This window comes from Ahaetulla prasina, chromosome 2 (assembly GCF_028640845.1).
Source record: "Ahaetulla prasina isolate Xishuangbanna chromosome 2, ASM2864084v1, whole genome shotgun sequence".
NCBI lineage: Eukaryota > Metazoa > Chordata > Lepidosauria > Squamata > Colubridae > Ahaetulla > Ahaetulla prasina.
This window is the reverse complement of record NC_080540.1, coordinates 166,980,027-166,998,667: the sequence shown is the minus strand read 5'-3', so window position 1 is coordinate 166,998,667 and position 18,641 is coordinate 166,980,027. Positions and strand designations below refer to the sequence as shown.

At 41.8% G+C, this 18,641-nt stretch overlaps 1 protein-coding gene across 1 annotated transcript in view; it reads right to left on the bottom strand.

Moving 5' to 3' along the window:
• Window positions 1–7,722: 7,722 nt before the first annotated feature.
• The window catches only part of NDUFA4L2 (NDUFA4 mitochondrial complex associated like 2), a 63,253-nt gene continuing 52,334 nt past the window's right edge, over window positions 7,723–18,641 (bottom strand). The window contains exons 3-4 of the mRNA XM_058173473.1: window positions 14,027–14,081; window positions 7,723–13,727 (exon numbers count right to left, since the gene is read on the bottom strand). Of these exons, the coding sequence (XP_058029456.1) occupies window positions 13,671–13,727; window positions 14,027–14,081 (112 nt within the window). The 3' untranslated portion in view covers window positions 7,723–13,670. The remainder of the gene's footprint in view (window positions 13,728–14,026; window positions 14,082–18,641) is intronic.

Sequence of the window (18,641 nt, the reverse complement as noted above, 5' to 3'; positions counted from 1 at the left end):
AGATTTTACAGGCTAGCAGAATATCCCTGTAATGCTAATGCAATGATTATGATCATTGCCTTCCAAAGAGTTCTTATTTGCTCATTCTATAAGGTCATCACATGAATCAAAAGTGGGTTTTTTTATTTTGTAAAAGCATCTAGACTGATCTTTGAGGCAAAAACCTCATTTTGCTTCCTACCCTGGACACTTCATCAGTTATGAAGCTAGATGCTGTGGGAGATGGAAGGACAGATACTTAGATATTAGGTCATCACATGGAATATTTTCAAACAATACATTGTTTGAATACATGATTAATTGAACCATGACTTAATCAATCAAGCTGACAAACCAGATATGTTTTTGCACACATGCAAAAATGGTTAGCTAGTTTGCAGTTCAGTATCCTGTAAATCATTTGTTACTTTAGATTCCTTTCACTGTTTTTCCCCTGGGGGGAAAAAGGCCAAATAATAGTATAGTATAGTATAGTATAGTATAGTATAGTATAGTATAGTATAGTATAGTATAGTATAGTATAGTATAGTATAGTATAGTATAGTATAGTATAGTATAGTATAGTATAGTATAGTATAGTATAGTATAGTAACAGCAGTTAGACTTATATACTGGTTCACAATGCTTTATAGACCTCTCTAAGCGGTTTACAGAGTCAGCATATTGCCCCACACCACCAAGAATCTGGGTCCTCGTTTTATCAACCTTGGAAGGATGGAAGGCTGAGTCAACCTTGAGCCAGTCAGGATCAAACTGCTGGCAGTAAGCAGAATTAGCTTGCAATACTGCATTCTAATCACTGAACCACCACGGCTCATTTTATAATATTACTGATCATTCCTCATCTGTAACCTTAGAGTGGAGTGTCTGCTTCTAGAGGTGAAATATATTCGTCCTGATATACAAATAAATGCCAGTGGATTTATAATTAGTTTTAATCATTACCAGCTGATGTATGTTACAGTACATCATGATATTTGCAGCTGGATTCTGTGGCTGGCTTGATCAGTGGTCACACAATACCTTGAATGTATTGCGGCTATCTGCCTTCTCTTGCAGAAAAGTGGGCAACCCATTTTGTAATGCAGATGCAGGTCACTTCAAATTCACAATACAGGTGATCCTCAACTTACGACCACAATTGAGCCCAAAACTTCTGTTGCTAAGTGAAACAGTTGTTAAGTGAAGCACTGCAGGTGTTAAGTTAGTAACATGGTTGTTAAGTGGCTTTGGCTTCCCAGTTGACATTGCTTGTCAAAAGGTTGCAATGGTAGTCACATGACCCCAACATACTGCAAACACCATAAATATAAAGCAGTTGCCAAGCATTTGAATTATGATCACATGGTCCACGGGGATGCTGCAATGGTCATAAGTGTGAAAAATGGTCATAAGTCACCTTTTTCAGTGACATCCTAACTTCAGCTGGTCACTAAATGAACTGTTTTAAGTCGAGGACTACCTTGTGTCAGACTCTTCTTCAGACCCATATGGTATGATAGCTATCACTGGTTGAGCGTAAATTAGCAATGGTGGTTGAAAATGAAGAAATGGAAACGTTTATTTCCCTGTATTCCAACTCGGATTAAATGACAACAACCTTTCCAAGTTTGCCATAGCAGCTTGGGGCTCACAGCTAGTAAAGATTGAGTTTCAAGCCATTAGGGCTGAAGGTACATATGAAGATCTTGCTTTCTCAGCAATTCAGTATCAAAATTGCTAAAGAAATGGGAGAGTTGTAGTAGGCTGATATATCTGTAACATCAACCTGACCTCCATCATACCATCTCTGACCCAATCCTCGATGACATTAGGGCAGGGTCCCCCCCCCCATCTCAGAAATTCATTATCTGTGTAATGGTCAATTTGGCACTGCAAGAGCTCATCATGACAGCCTCCATCCATATTCAAGCCCCCAGGAAATTGAAAACGCATGTACACTCCGAAGCACAAAAACAAAGAAGGAATATCGATCCCTTATTCAACACAGCTACCCAAAACAAACAACCGCTGATTCCGTCTCTTTGAACTCTGTGCAGCGCTTACTTTTGATTTCCTAGGTTTAACCTGCAAATCCCACTGAGCTTTAACAAAAGAGCTTCATCCTGTTGAAATGCAACCTTTAGTTTTTAATTAGAAATGCAAACAACCTTACGAAGAAGTGTTAACATTTAAACGGCTAGCGCAGTGTAAGAAACCCCGTTTAAAGAAAAATCAGTTTCAGATTTATTATTTTTCTCATTCTTTGACTTCTCCTGTGTTAACCAGTCAGACACGGAAGTAAAATTTGAAAGCCTTGTTATCACCTTTTTCACCTGTCAGAACAAGGCTGTCAAGCAGCTTGGCAGGTTGACAGATGACATAATCACTCCCTCTCTGAAAAATACCCCCCAGCTGCAGAACATAAGATCCCCATTCTGCTCCATCACTGCTTACCATCGGTACCAATAAGATCCATTTCCATTAAAGGAATAAAGTAAACAAAAATATGTTTAACATTGCTTATACCTCGAGGGAGAAGATCCATTTTTTTTTTGCCAACTCAGTAAAAGTTAAACTATTTTTATTTTTTTGAGGAGGGGCAGGTTGCGTAGCTAAGCAAACTCAATGTGTTGCAAAGAACTAAGTGGGTTATGGTACTTTCTAAAAATATTAGCAAGCCAGAATTGTTGGTCAGGATATCCTGGGGATGGATGTATTGCATAAAATGTAGCAACAGCCACGGAACTAATAGTAGACTCTACTAAAGTACTGCAAGTTCTTTGCTCTATCATAACAGCTAATAGGGGTTGCAAGCAATGGTGGAATTCAATAGTTTTTACTACTGGTTCTGTGGTTATTGCTTGGTGGGCACGGCAGGGTAAGGATACTACAAAATCCCCATTCCCTCCCCACTCCTGGGAGAAGGATACTGCAAAATCTCCATTCCCACCCCACACTGGGGCCAGCCAGAGGTGCTATTTGCCGGTTCTCTAAACTATTCAAAATTTCTGTTACCGGTTCTCCAGAACCTGCTGAATTTCACCCCGGTTGCAAAGCTTGCTTTTAAAGCTGGTCACAGTGGTGGCATTTATATTTTATTTTTTGCATCTATTGATCCAGGAAACATAGCTCTTAACTATGCTTATCTTAATTGGCCGTATAGAATGGGTTAGGAAATTTAGCAAATATCTTGGTTCTTGGGCAAAATTGACCACATGAAACACCAATGGGGAAGCAGAGTTTTGGATTTAGAAGATCCCTGTCCACCTGGTGATGCTGAACTGCATTTTCTAAGGTTACTAGGCTGCCATCTTGGGAACTTTGTATTAGTATTGCATTAATTGTTTGATAACTGTAAAAGAGAATTCAGGTCTTCTTTTGTCTTTCCTCTTGACTCAGTAGTTTTTGTTTTGCAAAGCAGTTGAGAAGTCTAGAGTAGAGGTGTATTTCAGCAGGTTCTGACCAGTTCTGGAAAACCGGTAGTGGAAATTTTGAGTAGTTCAGAGAATCGGTAGTAAAAATTCTGACTGGCCACACCCCATCTATTCTCTGTCTCTCAAGTCCCAGTTGATCGGGAGGAAATGGGGATTTTGCAGTAACCTTCCCTGGGTTGGGGAGGGAATGGAGATTTTACAGTATCCTTCCCCTGGAGTGGGGTGGGAATGGAGATTTTACAGTATCCTTCCCCTGCTACACCCACCAAGCCATGCCATGCCCACCAAGCCACACCCACAGAACTGGTAGTAAAAAAATTTGAAACCCACCACTGATCTAGAGCAATAGATAGGTTTAGAAATGCAGTGACTGAAGACCCCTGTGGTCTAATATATCCTTTTCTTAATGGAAACCAAAACAACCAAACCTAAACAGACTTCAACAAAAAGTTGCAAGGCAGAGTTGTCTGTTGTTCAGGGCTCTGGCAATCCAGCCAGACCTAAACTCTAAACACTGCACTTCATTCCACCTCCTCTTGTATAATTTTTCATATTATCTCCCAGCAATATTCTGCAGCTATTGTATACGTTTCATTCCCACTGAGCAACTTTCAGGGATCGTTTTAAATTAAGATTAGGTTGACATTCTTTTGCAGATTTCTCCAAACCTGCCGTTGAAATCTTTCTGCTATTCCTGGACAGGATGAGCAGCAGTGCCTAAAGATTAGCACCTGGAGAACATGTATACAGTACTGCTATTAGTATTTAACAGCCTTAAAGAAGATAAGAGAATCTTCAGAGTTGTTTAACTATATCTTTTTTTACATGCCTGGTCATTGTGGCTGGGTGTGATGGGAACTGCTGTAGGGGAGGATGGTGTCCTAAATGGCTTATTTTCTTAATGTGTATTTCCCTTTGCTCTGGAAATAGCCAATTTCCTTGTGGACCTGCTATTTCCCCCGATGAGGACCAGTGTTTGTGATGCTGGAATGCAAGTCCATTCCAATTTCCCCCATTCTGTAAATAGCACAAAAGATGACTGGGTAAATCTGCTCTCTTCCTACAACTGACCTTTACTCTGCTTCATTAAGGAAGGAACAAGTGGTACTTTTCCTGGCAATTTAATGCAGAACAAGATTTTAAAAAGAGAAGAAACAGTGATTGGTGGCTGCAAACATTTTCTCTCCTACTCCTGTTCCCAGTCTTGCCTGGTAGGGTGGAGTGGGGAGCTAGTTGCTCTCCCTAATGGCCTTGAGCTAGAAGGAGCAAGTTTGGACAGATGGCCAGAACCATCAGAATCTGTTCCTTTGAATGAGGTGTGTGTGTGTGTGTTTCTGCTTCACTTGCTCTCACCAGCCTGCCTCTCTCAGGTTCTCCCTCCCTCATCATCCTTTGCCTCTCATACTGTTATTTGCTTAGAGAAATCCCCATCCTGCTTTGCTGTCAGAACTAAAATGGTCAAGGAGGGAAGTTGACAGCAACACATGGGGAAGGATGGGCTAAAAGTAGCCAATGTGAGTTGGCCATCTCCCAGTGGGTCTAGGAGGGTTTGCCCTGGCTGACTCACCCTGGCTAACTTATCCCGGCCAACTTGCCCGGGACAACTCACTGTGCCCAATTCACTGCAGGATAACTCGCTATAGGACAATTCAAGTGAGATAACTCAAGACAGGGACAAGTGAATTACAGTGCAGGTCTTGTCTTACTGTAGGTTGGAACCTTCTCAAGCTAGTAGTCCTGGAATGAGCTCCAATTCATCTCTTGAATTATTCCACATTGAATCGTCCATGGTGAGTTGGTTGTGGCAAGTTGTCCTGTGGTGAGTTAGTCATGGTAGGTGGATTGTGGTGAATTATCCCATTCCATCTCCCAGGCCCTATTGCGTTAATGCCACACTCTCTACTAAAACCTCACTAGTCACTTAGGTCATTTCCTCACTTCTAGCGCCTTCATAACATCACCTAGCTACTGAAATGATATAAAACCTGCCCTCATTAAGTTGAAGCAATAATAGTTGGATGACTCTAAAAGATTTTATACATTACTGTGTGCAGGTAGTCCTCACATAGCAACCACAATTGGGATCAGAAACTCAGTTGCTAAGCAACATGGTGACTAGGTGGAATATCATGTGACCCTGACTGGACGTACAGTGCATGCAGAAAGTATTTAGACCCCCTTGTCGATTTTGTTATGCTGCAGGCTGATTCTACAGTTGCTGTCATTCATTTTCTTTTCTCATTAATCCACACTCGGTACCCCATAATCGCAAAGTGAAAATAGAATTTTAGAAATTTAGGTTGAATTCAACAAGTGTAGAATCAGGCTGCAGCACAACAAAATTGACAAAAGTGAAGGAGGGTCTGAATAGTTTCTGAATGCACTGTGTAATCTTACTTCCCCTTTGGTTATTAAGTGAAGACATAGGGTCACTAAGCAAAAAATTATGTGGACATGACATAATTTTACTTCCTCCTTCCATATTGTACAGTATTAATTCTGCTTGACTCAAGCGAAAATACATGCAAACAACAAAGTAAGCAAACGACAATCATGTGACTGCAGGATGCTGTGAGGATTGTAAACGTGAGGGTGGGTCGCAAAGTTATTTTTTTCGAAGCATCGTGAGTTTGAACTGTTGCTGCATGAGGCGGTCAGTAAGTGAGGACTAACTGTACTGAAATGAATCTTATCACACCTGTGTTGGGAAAAGTACAAGGCACCAGCTTAATGTGGTATCAGATGACTGACCTTGACTATGAATTGAAGATGAGCAGAAGTGTAGAACCGTCCTTCAAGAATGATGCATTTTCTGGCTGTTGTTAAGGGGACTTAAGTGAAATTGCTTTGCCTGTGGCTCGGTATGGTGACTTAATGATTGGGTATATTGTGCACGTCTAAGCAATCGGGTTAATTCAGTAACATGGTTCAGTTAACCATGAATTCATATTTGGTATGAAGATAGCTGTTTGCTAGAGCAGATGCAGAAGAAATAATTCTATTCCACACCTTTATTTATACTGAAGTGCAGGACATTCCTTTATTGCAGACTATTATGTTTCCCTTCTAGGCGCAAATACGTACCTACAGATACATGTACCTAAAAACGAGTTCTTTTTGCCATTATAGATTGATATACTCAGCAGCAAATCAACATCTTACTGTTCTAGACATACAGAAACTGACTCAGTGTCTGGCTCTGAACCCGTCACCTTTCCCCTCTAAGAAGTGCAGAGGTGTCCCATCATATGGTTGAAGAGTGGGCCAGTAAGGAAGGGCTCTATGAAAGAGATTAGGCTGCATTTATGACCCACAACTGAGTTGTTGCTTTTAGGAAGGAAGAGGGAAGCTAATGAGAGAAACATAGATTGAGGGCTGCCCTCAGGAGTTTGATCCCAGTGGCACTTGAGTTTTCCTCTTCACCTTCGCCTAATCTTAATCCAAACAGGAGAATATATAGAGATGTAATGGTATCATTCTCCTGGTAAATTTCATTTTTTCTGGAGCCCAGTCAAAGGTTGAGGGGATTTATTTATTTATTTATTTAAAAAAAAGCTTGCCTGGCCCCATATGTGTGGATGGTTCAGTAGCCAACTTCATTCTTTCTCTACTTGGCCTGAGGCCTAGATGCTTTTCAGAGCCTTTCTGACGCGGCCATCGCTTAAACCAGCAACAAACTCTATTAGCTGCTACTGCAAATTGGATTTGTTCAACGCGATTGGATTTTGCTTTCGGCGTGTGTGGCTTAGGTGGCGGGGGCGGGGGGGGGGGCGAGGAGGGGGGGAGAGAGGAAGGGAGTGGGAGGGCAATCACGAATAATAGTGAATGTTGCATTTCTCTCCCGAGTCCAAGCAGAAGTATCATCTGTTCCTACAGGGTGGCAGGAAACCAAAGATTTAAGGGAGCAGCAGGAGACAACACTTGCCACTTTTTCACTGCAGCCTTGTTAGATGGTGGGTCATCCACCCCCCCACCCCTCTTCTTGCTTTTAGAGCTAAAAGACAACAGCTATAGGAAATGTGACCTATCTTGGGAAGGAGGGCCATCAATTGTAATAACTGTAAAACTGGAGTACAAAACAAGCTTACACTCTAATGTTACAGTTGTGTAGCTGATTATTTGCGCTATATTTACATATACAGTTAAATCCCAGTCTTGCAAGACTGCTGGGTGGAAGTCATGTCTTTTTCTATTGCAGTTTTAAAAAATTGCTTATACAGCCATGGCAATTTAGAATAGAATAGAATAGAATTTATTGGCCAAGTGTGATTGGACACACAAGGAATTTGTTTTGGTGCATATGCTCTCAGTGTACATAAAAGAAAAAAAAACCTTCATCAAAGGTACAACATTTACAACACAAATGATAGTCATAGGTTGCAATTTAACCCTTAATGAAAGCAACAAAAGGTTACAGTCATACAGTCATAAGTGGAAAGAGATTGGTGATGAAAACGATGAGCAGATTAATAGTAGTGTAGATTTAGTAAATAGGTTGACAGTGTAGGTTATTTGTTTAGCAGAGTGATGGCCTTCGGGAAAAAGCTGTTCTTGTGTCTAGTTGTTCTGATGTGCAATGCTCTATAGCGTCGTTTTGATGGTAGGAGTTGAAACAGTTTATGTCCAGGATGTGAGGGATCTGTAAATATTTTCACGGCACTCTTCTTGATTCGTGCAGTATACAGGTCCTCAGTGGAAGGCAGGTTGGTAGCAATTATTTTTTCTGCAGTTCTAATTATCCTCTGAAGTCTGTGTCTGTCTTGTTGGGTTGCAGAACCAAACCAGACAGTAATAGAGGTGCAAATGACAGACTCAATAATTCCTCTGTAGAACTGGATCAGTAGCTCCTTGGGCAGTTTGAGCTTTCTGATTTATTTATTCACTGGTCCTTTTTGTATGTGTGTGTGTGTGCATTTGTGCACCTTTGTGCACATTGTTGACTCCTGACAACGGATGAATTAGTCCCTGCAGTTTTCTTGGCAAAATTTTGGAAATGGTTTGCCATTGTGTACTTCTCAGGATGGTAAGAAAGTGACTGGCCTAAGATTCCCCCAGCTGGTTTTGTACCAAAGGTGAGACTAGAACTCACTGTCTGCCAGTCTCAACTGCTGGGCCAAACTGGGTTTCTTCTTCCTCTCTATTAAGGGTCAAAGTTTGTTCTAAAAGGCAGGGACAAGAATGAATATTGGTTTGGAGAATTGTAGGGCTGTTAAACAGAAAGGCCCGATTTACATTACCTGGCAGACTTCAGCATGAAAATAGCACCTCAAGGCACTTGGTGCATTACAGATTTGCAGAATAATCATGAAGAGATTATGGGAAGTTGTAATAAACTATGTATATGGTTTAGACATCAACCATGGCTTGTTGCACTAACTGTGGCTAGACAAAATGCAACTGAGCCTCAGGTCTGGATTCAGATCACCACTTAGGTTGAGTTGGGATGTCAGTTCTGAGTCTCAGCAGATTTAAATAATTTATTCTGTGTAGGAGCAGAGGTATCATTTTTTTTCCCTCTGCAAGGAAATTATCTTAGTGTGAGGTATGACAGAAGGCATGTAAGGCTTAGGTGAAGCAGAGGATAAAAACAACTGCAGTTTTATCTTGCTGTACTGTAATTCCTAATCACTTCATGTCCTGTAATAGTATAAAATTAAAGGAAATCTGTGAAAGAAAGCCTGAGTTGAACTGAGGGCTGACAGGATAGGAGGAAAGTAAATGTAGTCTCCTTCAGTGGAGCTCAGCTTCACAGATTTTCTTGGGCAGGATATTCTTCCAAGATGTTTTGTCTTCTTAGAAAGATTTCCTGGTGGTCTCTTATCCAAGTACAAATCCAGTCTGACCCTACTTAACTTTGGGAAACCAACCACCCCCACTAAATAACTGCAGGATGCCAGAATGCATCTTGACTATGGCCTGAAGATAGTGGACGAACAGATGATAGCTACCATGGGTTCCCCAGCAGTGGTGCTATTCAGCAGGTTCTGACAGGTTCTGGAGAACCGGTAGCGGAAATTTTGAGTAGTTTGGAGAACCAGTAAATACCACCTCTGGCTGGCCCCAGAGTGGGGTGGGAATGGAGATTTTGCAGTATCCTTCCCCTGCCACGCCCACCAAGCTAGGCCCACCAAGCCACGCCCACAGAACCAGTAGTAAAAAAATTTAAATTCCACCATTGCTCCACAGGCAAGGAGACTTCCAGCTAGCCCTTCAGTCTTTAAAAAGAAATGTATGCCACAGAAGAATTTAAGAGATGGGCCTAGAGAGTTCCAACATATAGAAGTGAAGCCACAGGTGAAGAAAGCTATGGATAAATGGGGCAACCTTTCCCTGCAACTATCAGATGGGTGGTATTATTCATGCCATCATCTTCTTTCTTTCAGTCTAAAAAGACCACAGGTAAGAGCACATTCTTTGCTGCTGATTTTTGCAGGCCAGATCTGGCAGCTTTCCTGCTGCTGATGCAACATGCTGGCATTATTGTGTCCCCCAAACAGTGCCTGGTGCTGTTTCACTGCTGCTGCTGTTTCCCCAAATCGCAGGTTAAGTCTTCAAGCCCCAGTGTAGATGCTGGTGCTTTAATTGAAGACTGAAGTTGAAATTTTGGAGTGAATTTGAAAGATTTGCTTTGTGGCTACCGAGCTATGCTTATGACCCTAGATCTCAAAGTGGAAGATGCTAAAAGAATAGAATAGAATAGAATAGAATAGAATAGAATAGAATAGAATAGAATAGAATAGAATAGAATAGAATAGAATAGAATTTTATTGGCCAAGTGTGATTGGACACACAAGGAATTTGTCTTGGTGCATATGCTCTCAGTGTACATAAAAGAAAAGATACGATAAAAGCTCCAGAGAGCTTAGAAACCTAAGTAAAATAATGTAGAAAGTTGGGGATGGAATTCTTTGATGCTAATTATTTATTTTTATTTTAAAAGAGCTGCAACAAGGATGAAATCCCATTGGGACTGAAGCAGCAGTGCTAGAAGCAGGTTTCTGACAAAAATTTCCTGTTGTATTTTTCTAATCCAAGTTAACCTTTCTCATAACTGTGGTTAGTTTTGTACACGTGGACAGAGGGAAAAGGCTTTGGGCCTATGTTTCTGACACCCCCAATAGGCAAAGAACAGCTCTGAAAGAATTATTCTGATAATTGTTTCAGAGCTGATAATTTCCATCAGAAAACTGTGGGGCAAAGGAAGTGTGCAATGTTCCTCCCAAAGTGAGAATGAAAATGGGGAATCTTCCCCACTGCTATTTTAAAAGGAGCAATCTAATAGCAGGTGCTCTTTTATCTGGTCCTGTAGCAAGAGACCACATCAGCTGAATGGCAGAGGGGTAAGTGACCATGTTCCCTACTGCTGCAGGTCCCAGAGGAAAAAAAAAAGAGGAAGGAATGAGTGGGGGAGGATGCAGGGTCTACCCTTGAGACTAAATTTTGAGTAGCTTTTGGGATCTGCACAGTACAGATTGTCTTAGAGTTATGATCACAATTGAGATCAAAATGTCTGTTGTTAAATTAGATGAATCATGTCTGATTTTACATCCTTTTGGCCAAAGCTGCAAATCACTATTAACTGAATGGTGTGGTCGTTAAGCAAATCTAGCTTCTTCCATTGATTTTGCTTGTTGGAAGCTGCCTGGGAAGGTCACAAATAGTGATCACCACTACTCTGGGATGCTGCAACTGTTGTACCTACATGCCGGTTGCCAAGCACCTGGATTTCAGTCACGTGACTGTGGGGACGATGCGGTGGTTGTAAGAGTGAGGATCGGGTTGTAAGTCACTTTTTCCAGTGAATGGTCACAAGACCTACTTGTGGCCTGTTTGTTGGTCTATCTCTGGCCTGTATTTATATTTTGTGGTTGGAGCCAAAGAACTCAAATAGGGAAGACACAATTTCCCCAAAGTGTCGTGTCCCACTCCTCCGCTGACGGCTGGGTCCGGGAAATCCGAATCAGGCGTGCCTCTGCAGCTCTGCCCAAAGTCCTAGCAAAGTCCTCAGAGCAGGCAGGAGACCAGTAAGTGACTTCAGCAAGATAAGTTTGACTTTTGCCTGACTCAGAGACTGCCAGAAAGCAGATCCTTTATATAGGCCATGGGGTGTGGCTCCATGACTCAGCACTCATTAAGGCCTGCCCCTCCCTTCCCTCTGTTGCCTCCGCCTCTCCAATCTTCTGATGCGAGGGTCACACCAATCAGCTGTTGGTAATAAACCCTCCTCAGGCTCACCTGCTGTGGAGGAGGGGGAGGGGTCTAGCTGCTCCATTTGCCTGGGCATGGAGTCAGGGCTGGGGCAGGGAGATTCTCCTTCTGCAGTTTGTGTGGGCATGGAGCCAGGACTGGGACCGGGAGGCATACATTCCCCAGTGTGCGGGAGCAGGTAAGAAGGCCCCGGCTGCTCTGAGGGCGGGCAAGACACAACACAAAGGTAAAGATAGTTTGAAAGAGAATCATGCAATTATTTTTATGACTCCCAGTCCCAACTCTGGGTAGTTATGGTCTGCATATCCGTACCTCGTGTTGCTTCTGAGAAAATGGTCTTACAGGTTTTTCTATTATTAAATTCTTCCCAGAGAGCCTGTGAGACAAGAGTGTGAGGCAAAAGTGAGCTAGCTGGCGTATATGTCTGTTAACAGACGTAATACCTCTCTCAAACCACTTTCAACTCTTTTTGAAACAGCTTAGCAGTTGCACAATTTTTCTTACCACATTTGGTAAGTGAATCAGTGCAGTTGTTAAATTAGTCACACGGTTGTTAAGTGAATTTGGCTTCCCCACTGACTTTGCTTGTCAGAAGGTTGAAAAAGATGATCACATGACCCCGGGCCATTGCAACCGTCATAAATATGAACCGGTTTTCAAGCATGACCTGGATGACTGAGAATCTCCATAGACATCTGAATGAAAATCACATGACCATGGGGATGCTGCAACAGTATGAATTTTTAAGTATGAAAAATGGTCATAAGTCACTTTTTTCAGTGCTGTTGTAACTTTGAATGGTCACTAAATGAACTGTTGTAAGTCAAGGACTACCTGTACTCCTAACGAAGCCCAGATAGATTCTGTGAAAATGTAATACATTTGCAGACTAATCTGGATCACTTGGGACTCCTTTCAGAATTGATGATAGGCAGTGTCGTCTAAAAGAATTCAACTAGCATTATTAATTCTAATACCTAGGTCAGTGATGGTGAACCTATGACATAAAGTCTAGAGTGACACACCATGTTTTGGGTGATACACCGACATTCACCAACACCTGACAATATTCTTGAAAGGACACCCTGTTTTTGCACAAATCTTGGAGGCCACATGAAAATAGGGTGTGTTCTCATGTGACCTCCAGACCCTCCAGAAGTCACGTGTGAAGGCTGTGGACGTCTGCAGCCTGCAGAACCTCTGAAAATCATACAAGAATGGGATGTGCTTTTGTGGTTTTCGGAGGCTGCAGAGGCCATGGAAGAGCCTTCTCCCAAGCCGGTTCAAGAATGAAGGCCTTGGGTGACCCAGAGCTGCTGCAGGGGCCTGTCAACAGAAAGAAACCACCACCTGAGGGAAGTGTGCAGCAGATTCTGGGAATCATACACGTATGATGTTTTTTTAAACAAATGAAGATGTAAATAATTGTTTCTTTTTTGTTTGAGGGGGAGGGTAGTGAGTCAAATTAGCCATTTTTCAAATTTTGGACACACCAAGCCGAAAAGGTTCTCCATCACTGCTCTAGGTGCTGGGACTATCCTGTCTCTGTGGGAATAATAAAACAGAGCGTGGGAGGCAGGAAATGCCACACATCAAGGTCAAGGATTTTTGTAGGAAGGGAAGGAAAATACTGAACCAAAAAGTTTGCACAAATGGGACCAAAAAGAATGCGCTTTGTGTCACTTTGTCTCTCCCTCTCTTCCCCCCACCCTCCTGATTTTTTTTTTTGGATAAACAAGTTGTTTGTCCAACTCAATATTTAAGGGTATTTCCCAGAGGTAGAATGGGTCACTGCGCACTTTTGATTCTGTCGGATGGGCTGTAGAAGTTGATTGGTGATCTTTGCGGTTGACACCAGCAAACTGCAGAGCCAGGGAAGAACAGCTGCAAAGTTACCTTGGCTGAGGCAGAAGCTTAATGGAGAACTTTCGAAAGGCTGATATGTTCTGCCTGGTATGACGGCAGAAGATGCGGCTGTGCCAATGACAAGTCCAGCAACTTTCCTTCAACATGGCAGGAGTAGGAAACTGACTCGATGTGACACTTTCAGCAGTCTGGACGATCCTTCTTCAGGTCTTTGGAGTCCACAGACATGGCAAATAACTAGGGAAGAAGGCATTATGGATGAACACCACTTCCTTTTGTGCACCTTGATCAGATTCATACGGTATGAGGCAATGAGTTGTCCCCCCTAAAAATGCACTCCCTAAATTAGTGTTTACCAACATCGGCACCTTGAAGTTCACATATGTTCAAGATGCAGGCTTGAAAAACACAGCCTTAAATCCTCACACTCTCAGCTCTTCCTTTCTATACCTGCCAAAGTTTCTCCAGGATTAATTATTGGACTATATTTTTCATTCGTTCTATGCTGGAGTGCTCACTGGTAGTCCTGCACCTACCTTGTACTGGTCACTGGGATCCAGATTATTCCACGATTCTTGGTTTTTCTCCCAGCTGGAAAACAAACAAAATAAAATTATACATAATGAGTATGTCATCTGGAATTTGCAATTGAGCTGCTCCTTGCTCTGCTGTTTGTAATGTGCACTAGGACAGCTTTTATCCCCAGCCTGTTTTTGGGAATTTTCTTGCAATGAAGATATCTTGATCAGAAAGACCATTAGGGGACCTGGACTCACCAGCCCACCCACATGTTATAGTTTGAATTCATGTTGGTACTTTTAAGCATTAATAAAAAGGGATACTAGTGTGGACAAAATGTGTGTCATATAGCTACAAGCTGTGGACTGGGACCAAGGAGACAATTATAATCGTCACTCAGTCACCATTTCTTACTGCAATCTACATCATAGGCTTGTGAGGATAAAACATCACTCTTTGTTTTGTGAGCTGCTGTTTTGTGAGGGGGGGGAGTATAAATATATTAATACATTATAAAAAAGGCTAATCACCATAAGCTCCTGTAGTTCAAATCTTCTACTCTTAAAGGAAAAGAATAGTTTAGGTAAAACCCACAAAAATTCTTTTGCCATTTTAAACTGAGCAAATTTGAAATTTTTAAAGACAATGGTCTGCTTTATTAGTTTCATGGATTATTATCCTGAGACAAGAGATATACTATACTGCCCATTCTTACAGAGACTGGGACATAAATTGGATTTTAGGGGGAAATTATGTTGTTTTTATTGTAAGGTTTTAAAAGCTTCCTGCTATTTTAATTCTGTTGGGTTGGGGTTGTTTTTTTTTGGATTTGAACTGTTTTATAAAAAAAAACCAGTTTATATAAGCCATCCCAGAATGATAGAAAACGGGTAATAATGAAATAAGTACATTTTTAAAACCTTGTACAATAATTAAGCCAAAACAATTATGGAAGTTACATCCGCTGCTGGCACTGTTCATTTTTATGCAAAGCTGGGTTGTCTGGTTGCTCTTCCAAGATTGCTCCCTTTGTTTCTAAAACTAGTAGTGGACAAATATAAGAGGTAAGATGACAGCCATCAATGGAAAGATAAAATAGCCTTTTTTCTTTGACCCATGCTGGCTGAGCATTATGGGAGTTGAATCCAATGAATCGGGATGTTGGGTTAAAGCTTGATAGGCTCCAAGAATAAACCTTAGGCCCATACAATTTCGCACACCTTAATTATTTTTTCCCTCCAGAATAGCCCTGAGAAATGGGATATAATAACTTAAACTGATAAACATTCATTTTATCTCTGAACCTATACGAAGTTCACTTAACTATGTCTTATTCTAGCCACCCAATTTCAAATCATGGATTCTGAATCTAGCTGGCTGGCTTGAATAAAATGCAATTAGGATTAACTAGTGCCTCTAGGCAAGATGATAAACGGCGGTTAATTGAAAACAGACAGGGGAAGTTAGAGTCTCTCTGAATTGGTTTGTGGTAAAAAATATATGACCTTGTTTCTGCATATTCACAGAATATGACTGTGTGTGTCTGTGTGTAAATGGAGCGTATATACTGGATAACATTGTGTATGTATTTGCAGCTTTCTTCTCTAGCCAGCTTGCCACATGGAGCCCACAATCATAAAAAGTTGAGTTTGGACACATCTTTGTAGTTTTCTGGGCAAGAATATATTAAATTGGTTTGCTGTTGTCTTGTTGTAGGATGTTTTTAGGACCTTCCAGTCTAGGTTACAGTCCTGGGATTGTCTGGTCACCCTTCATTAAGGACTCACCAGGTCCAAGCCTGCTTAGCACTTTGAGATCATCTAGCAGATGAACTAGCAGTATTTAATTCAGCTATTTTGAGATAAAAGGGCATGAATGTGTCCGCATCCTCGTTTGGCCCAAGGAGTCTCACGAAAAACTTCTCAATTCCAGATTGCAAAATAGCTGCTGTTAAGATGAGTTGCTATATATAAATGCTGCTTGTATGGACCCTGAGTTTTCCTCAGCTTGCCTGCTACTCTGCTTTGTTAAGTCCCCAAGCGAAAAGAGAGGCAGGACGATCGTAGTAAAGTAAAACAATACTTTATTGCAGGCAACAGAGAACAACAACAAAATAACTACAAACTGAGGACTGCTGGAGGCTACAGCTCCTTTTATCTGTCAGCCGCTGACCCTTGCTCATCGGGGGGAAATGAACCAATGAGTGAAGACTGATGTAAGACTCACTCCTACTTACATATTTGACATACTTGGTATAAAACCAAATTTAATTTAGGGTCCTGAGTAGATTTTGAATCAGTTACTTCATTTCTAAGACCAAAGGGCAGAACCTCAGCTCTACCTGAAATCCAGCGGTTTCCTGGAAGATCTTCCTTCCAGGCCAGTCATGTTTCCAGATAGTCAAGAATGAGACAAAGGCACTTTATACCAGGGGTGAAATCCAGCAGGTTCTGGCCCCAGAGTGGGGAGGGAATGGAGATTTTGCAGTATCCTTCCCCTGGATTGGAGAGGGAAAGGAGATTTTGCAGTATCCTTCCCCTGGAGCAGGGTGGGAATGGAGATTTTGCAGTATCCTTCCCCTGCCATGCCCACCAAGCTACGCCCAGCAAGCCACACCACACCCACCAAGCCACGCCCACAGAACCGGTAATAAAAAAAATTGCATTTCACCACTACTTTATACCCATTCAGAAGTGTGATTTTTCCTGTGAGGGGAAAGCGTGGACTGACAAGCCTCCTGATTGTGTTCACATACCTCAGCATATGTTGCTGTTGTTTTTAATTTGGCTGCATGTCAGACCATCTCCCAAGTGTCATTGTAGATGGCATAAGATCATCCCTGGTTGGGCCCAAGCCCTGTTACCTTCCGCTAGCTAACCTTCCTTCCTTTGCACCCGCTTTCTTGACAAGCACAGAAACATGAGGCACTTGCACTGGTTTCCTCCATGCCTTTCAGTGGATGACAAAGGATACACTGGGGACCTTGGTAGGAAGGCTTATAGTCACATTCTTCATCCCAGTTTGAAAGCACGATGCATAATAAGTCACTGTATAGATTATTGCAGTGCTCGTCTGTGAGAGCCAAAAATCAGGAGCAGCGTGGTAGCACCTTTTCAGACTAACAAATGTCATTAAAATGCATGAAGCTTGTATATTTTAACAAAGTTTGTTTGTCTGAAAAGGTCCTACCCCACTCCTGCATAGGTTATAGCTGTGCAGTCAGGTTGCCGTAGATTAGAGTGGGTTGTACATGAAATTGTGGGAATATTTTATTCCTCGCCAAATTTGTTTCTGAGCTGGGATCAAGGAAACTCTAAGATTTCTAAGGACAATTATCTAAAGTCAATCCTTAAATTGTATACTTTAGAATGTATACTTTATCTCATTTCTCTGAGTAAATGTCTTTCAAGGTTTGTGAACAATGAAGTGCAAGACAACCTACAAATTTTAAAGCAAAAAGAAATGTAGTTTCTGAGCCTTGGTAAAAGTATACATGCTCAGATAAAACGTTCTAATGTTATGCAGGTAGTCCTTGACTTAAAACAACAGTTCATTCAGCACTGAAAAATGTGACTTATGACTATTTCCCACACTTGTGACTGTTGAGCATCCCCATGGTCATGTGATCAAAATTCAGACAGTTGGCAACTGACTCACACTTATAACTGTAGCTGTGTCCCAAAGTCATGTGTTTCCCTTTTGCGACCTTCTGACAAGCAAAGTCAAAAGGGAAGCCAGATTCACTTAACAACTGGGTTATTAATTTATGAACTGAGACAAGGAAGGTTGTAAAATGGGGCAAAACTTACTTAACAAATCTCTCACTTAACGACAGAAATTTTGGGCTCAGTTGTGGTCTTAAGTCCAGGACTACCTGTATAACAAAAATACAGTAATAAAAGAAGAAAACTAGAGCAAAGCTAGGCCAGAACCAAGTTTACACTAGTGTATATCTTTTGCTCTCTACATGGGGCTGCCCTTGAAGTGCACCCGGAGGCTGCAGTTAGTCCAGAATGCAGCTGCGCGGGTAATAGTGGGAGCAACTCGTTGCTCCCATGTAACACCACTCCTGCGCAGTCTGCACTGGCTTCCTGTGGTCTTCCGGGTGCGCTTTAAGATTTTGGTCACCACCTTTAAAGCGCTCCATGGCTTAGGACCCGGGTACTTACGGGACCGCCTGCTGTTACCGTTTGCCTCCCACCGACCCGTACGCTCTCACAGAGAGGGCCTTCTCAGGGTGCCGTCCGCCAAACAATGTCGGCTGGCGGCCCCCAGGAGTAGGGCCTTCTCTGTGGGAGCTCCCACGCTCTGGAATGAGCTTCCCCCTGGTTTACGTCAAGTACCTGATCTTCGGACCTTTCGCCGTGAGCTGAAAACGCACTTATTTATTCAAGCGGGACTGGCTTAAAATTTTATTGGGTTAAAATTTTATTGGGTTATTTATATTTTAATATTTTAATTTGTTTTAAATTTGGCCATTTTATAATATGCTTGTTTTAATTTCTTTTAATATTGATATTGTGATTTTTTACTTGGCTGTACACCGCCCTGAGTCCTTCGGGAGAAGGGCGGTATAGAAATTGAATAAAATAAATAAATAAAAATAAACCTCTTCCCACAATTTGTTTTTCT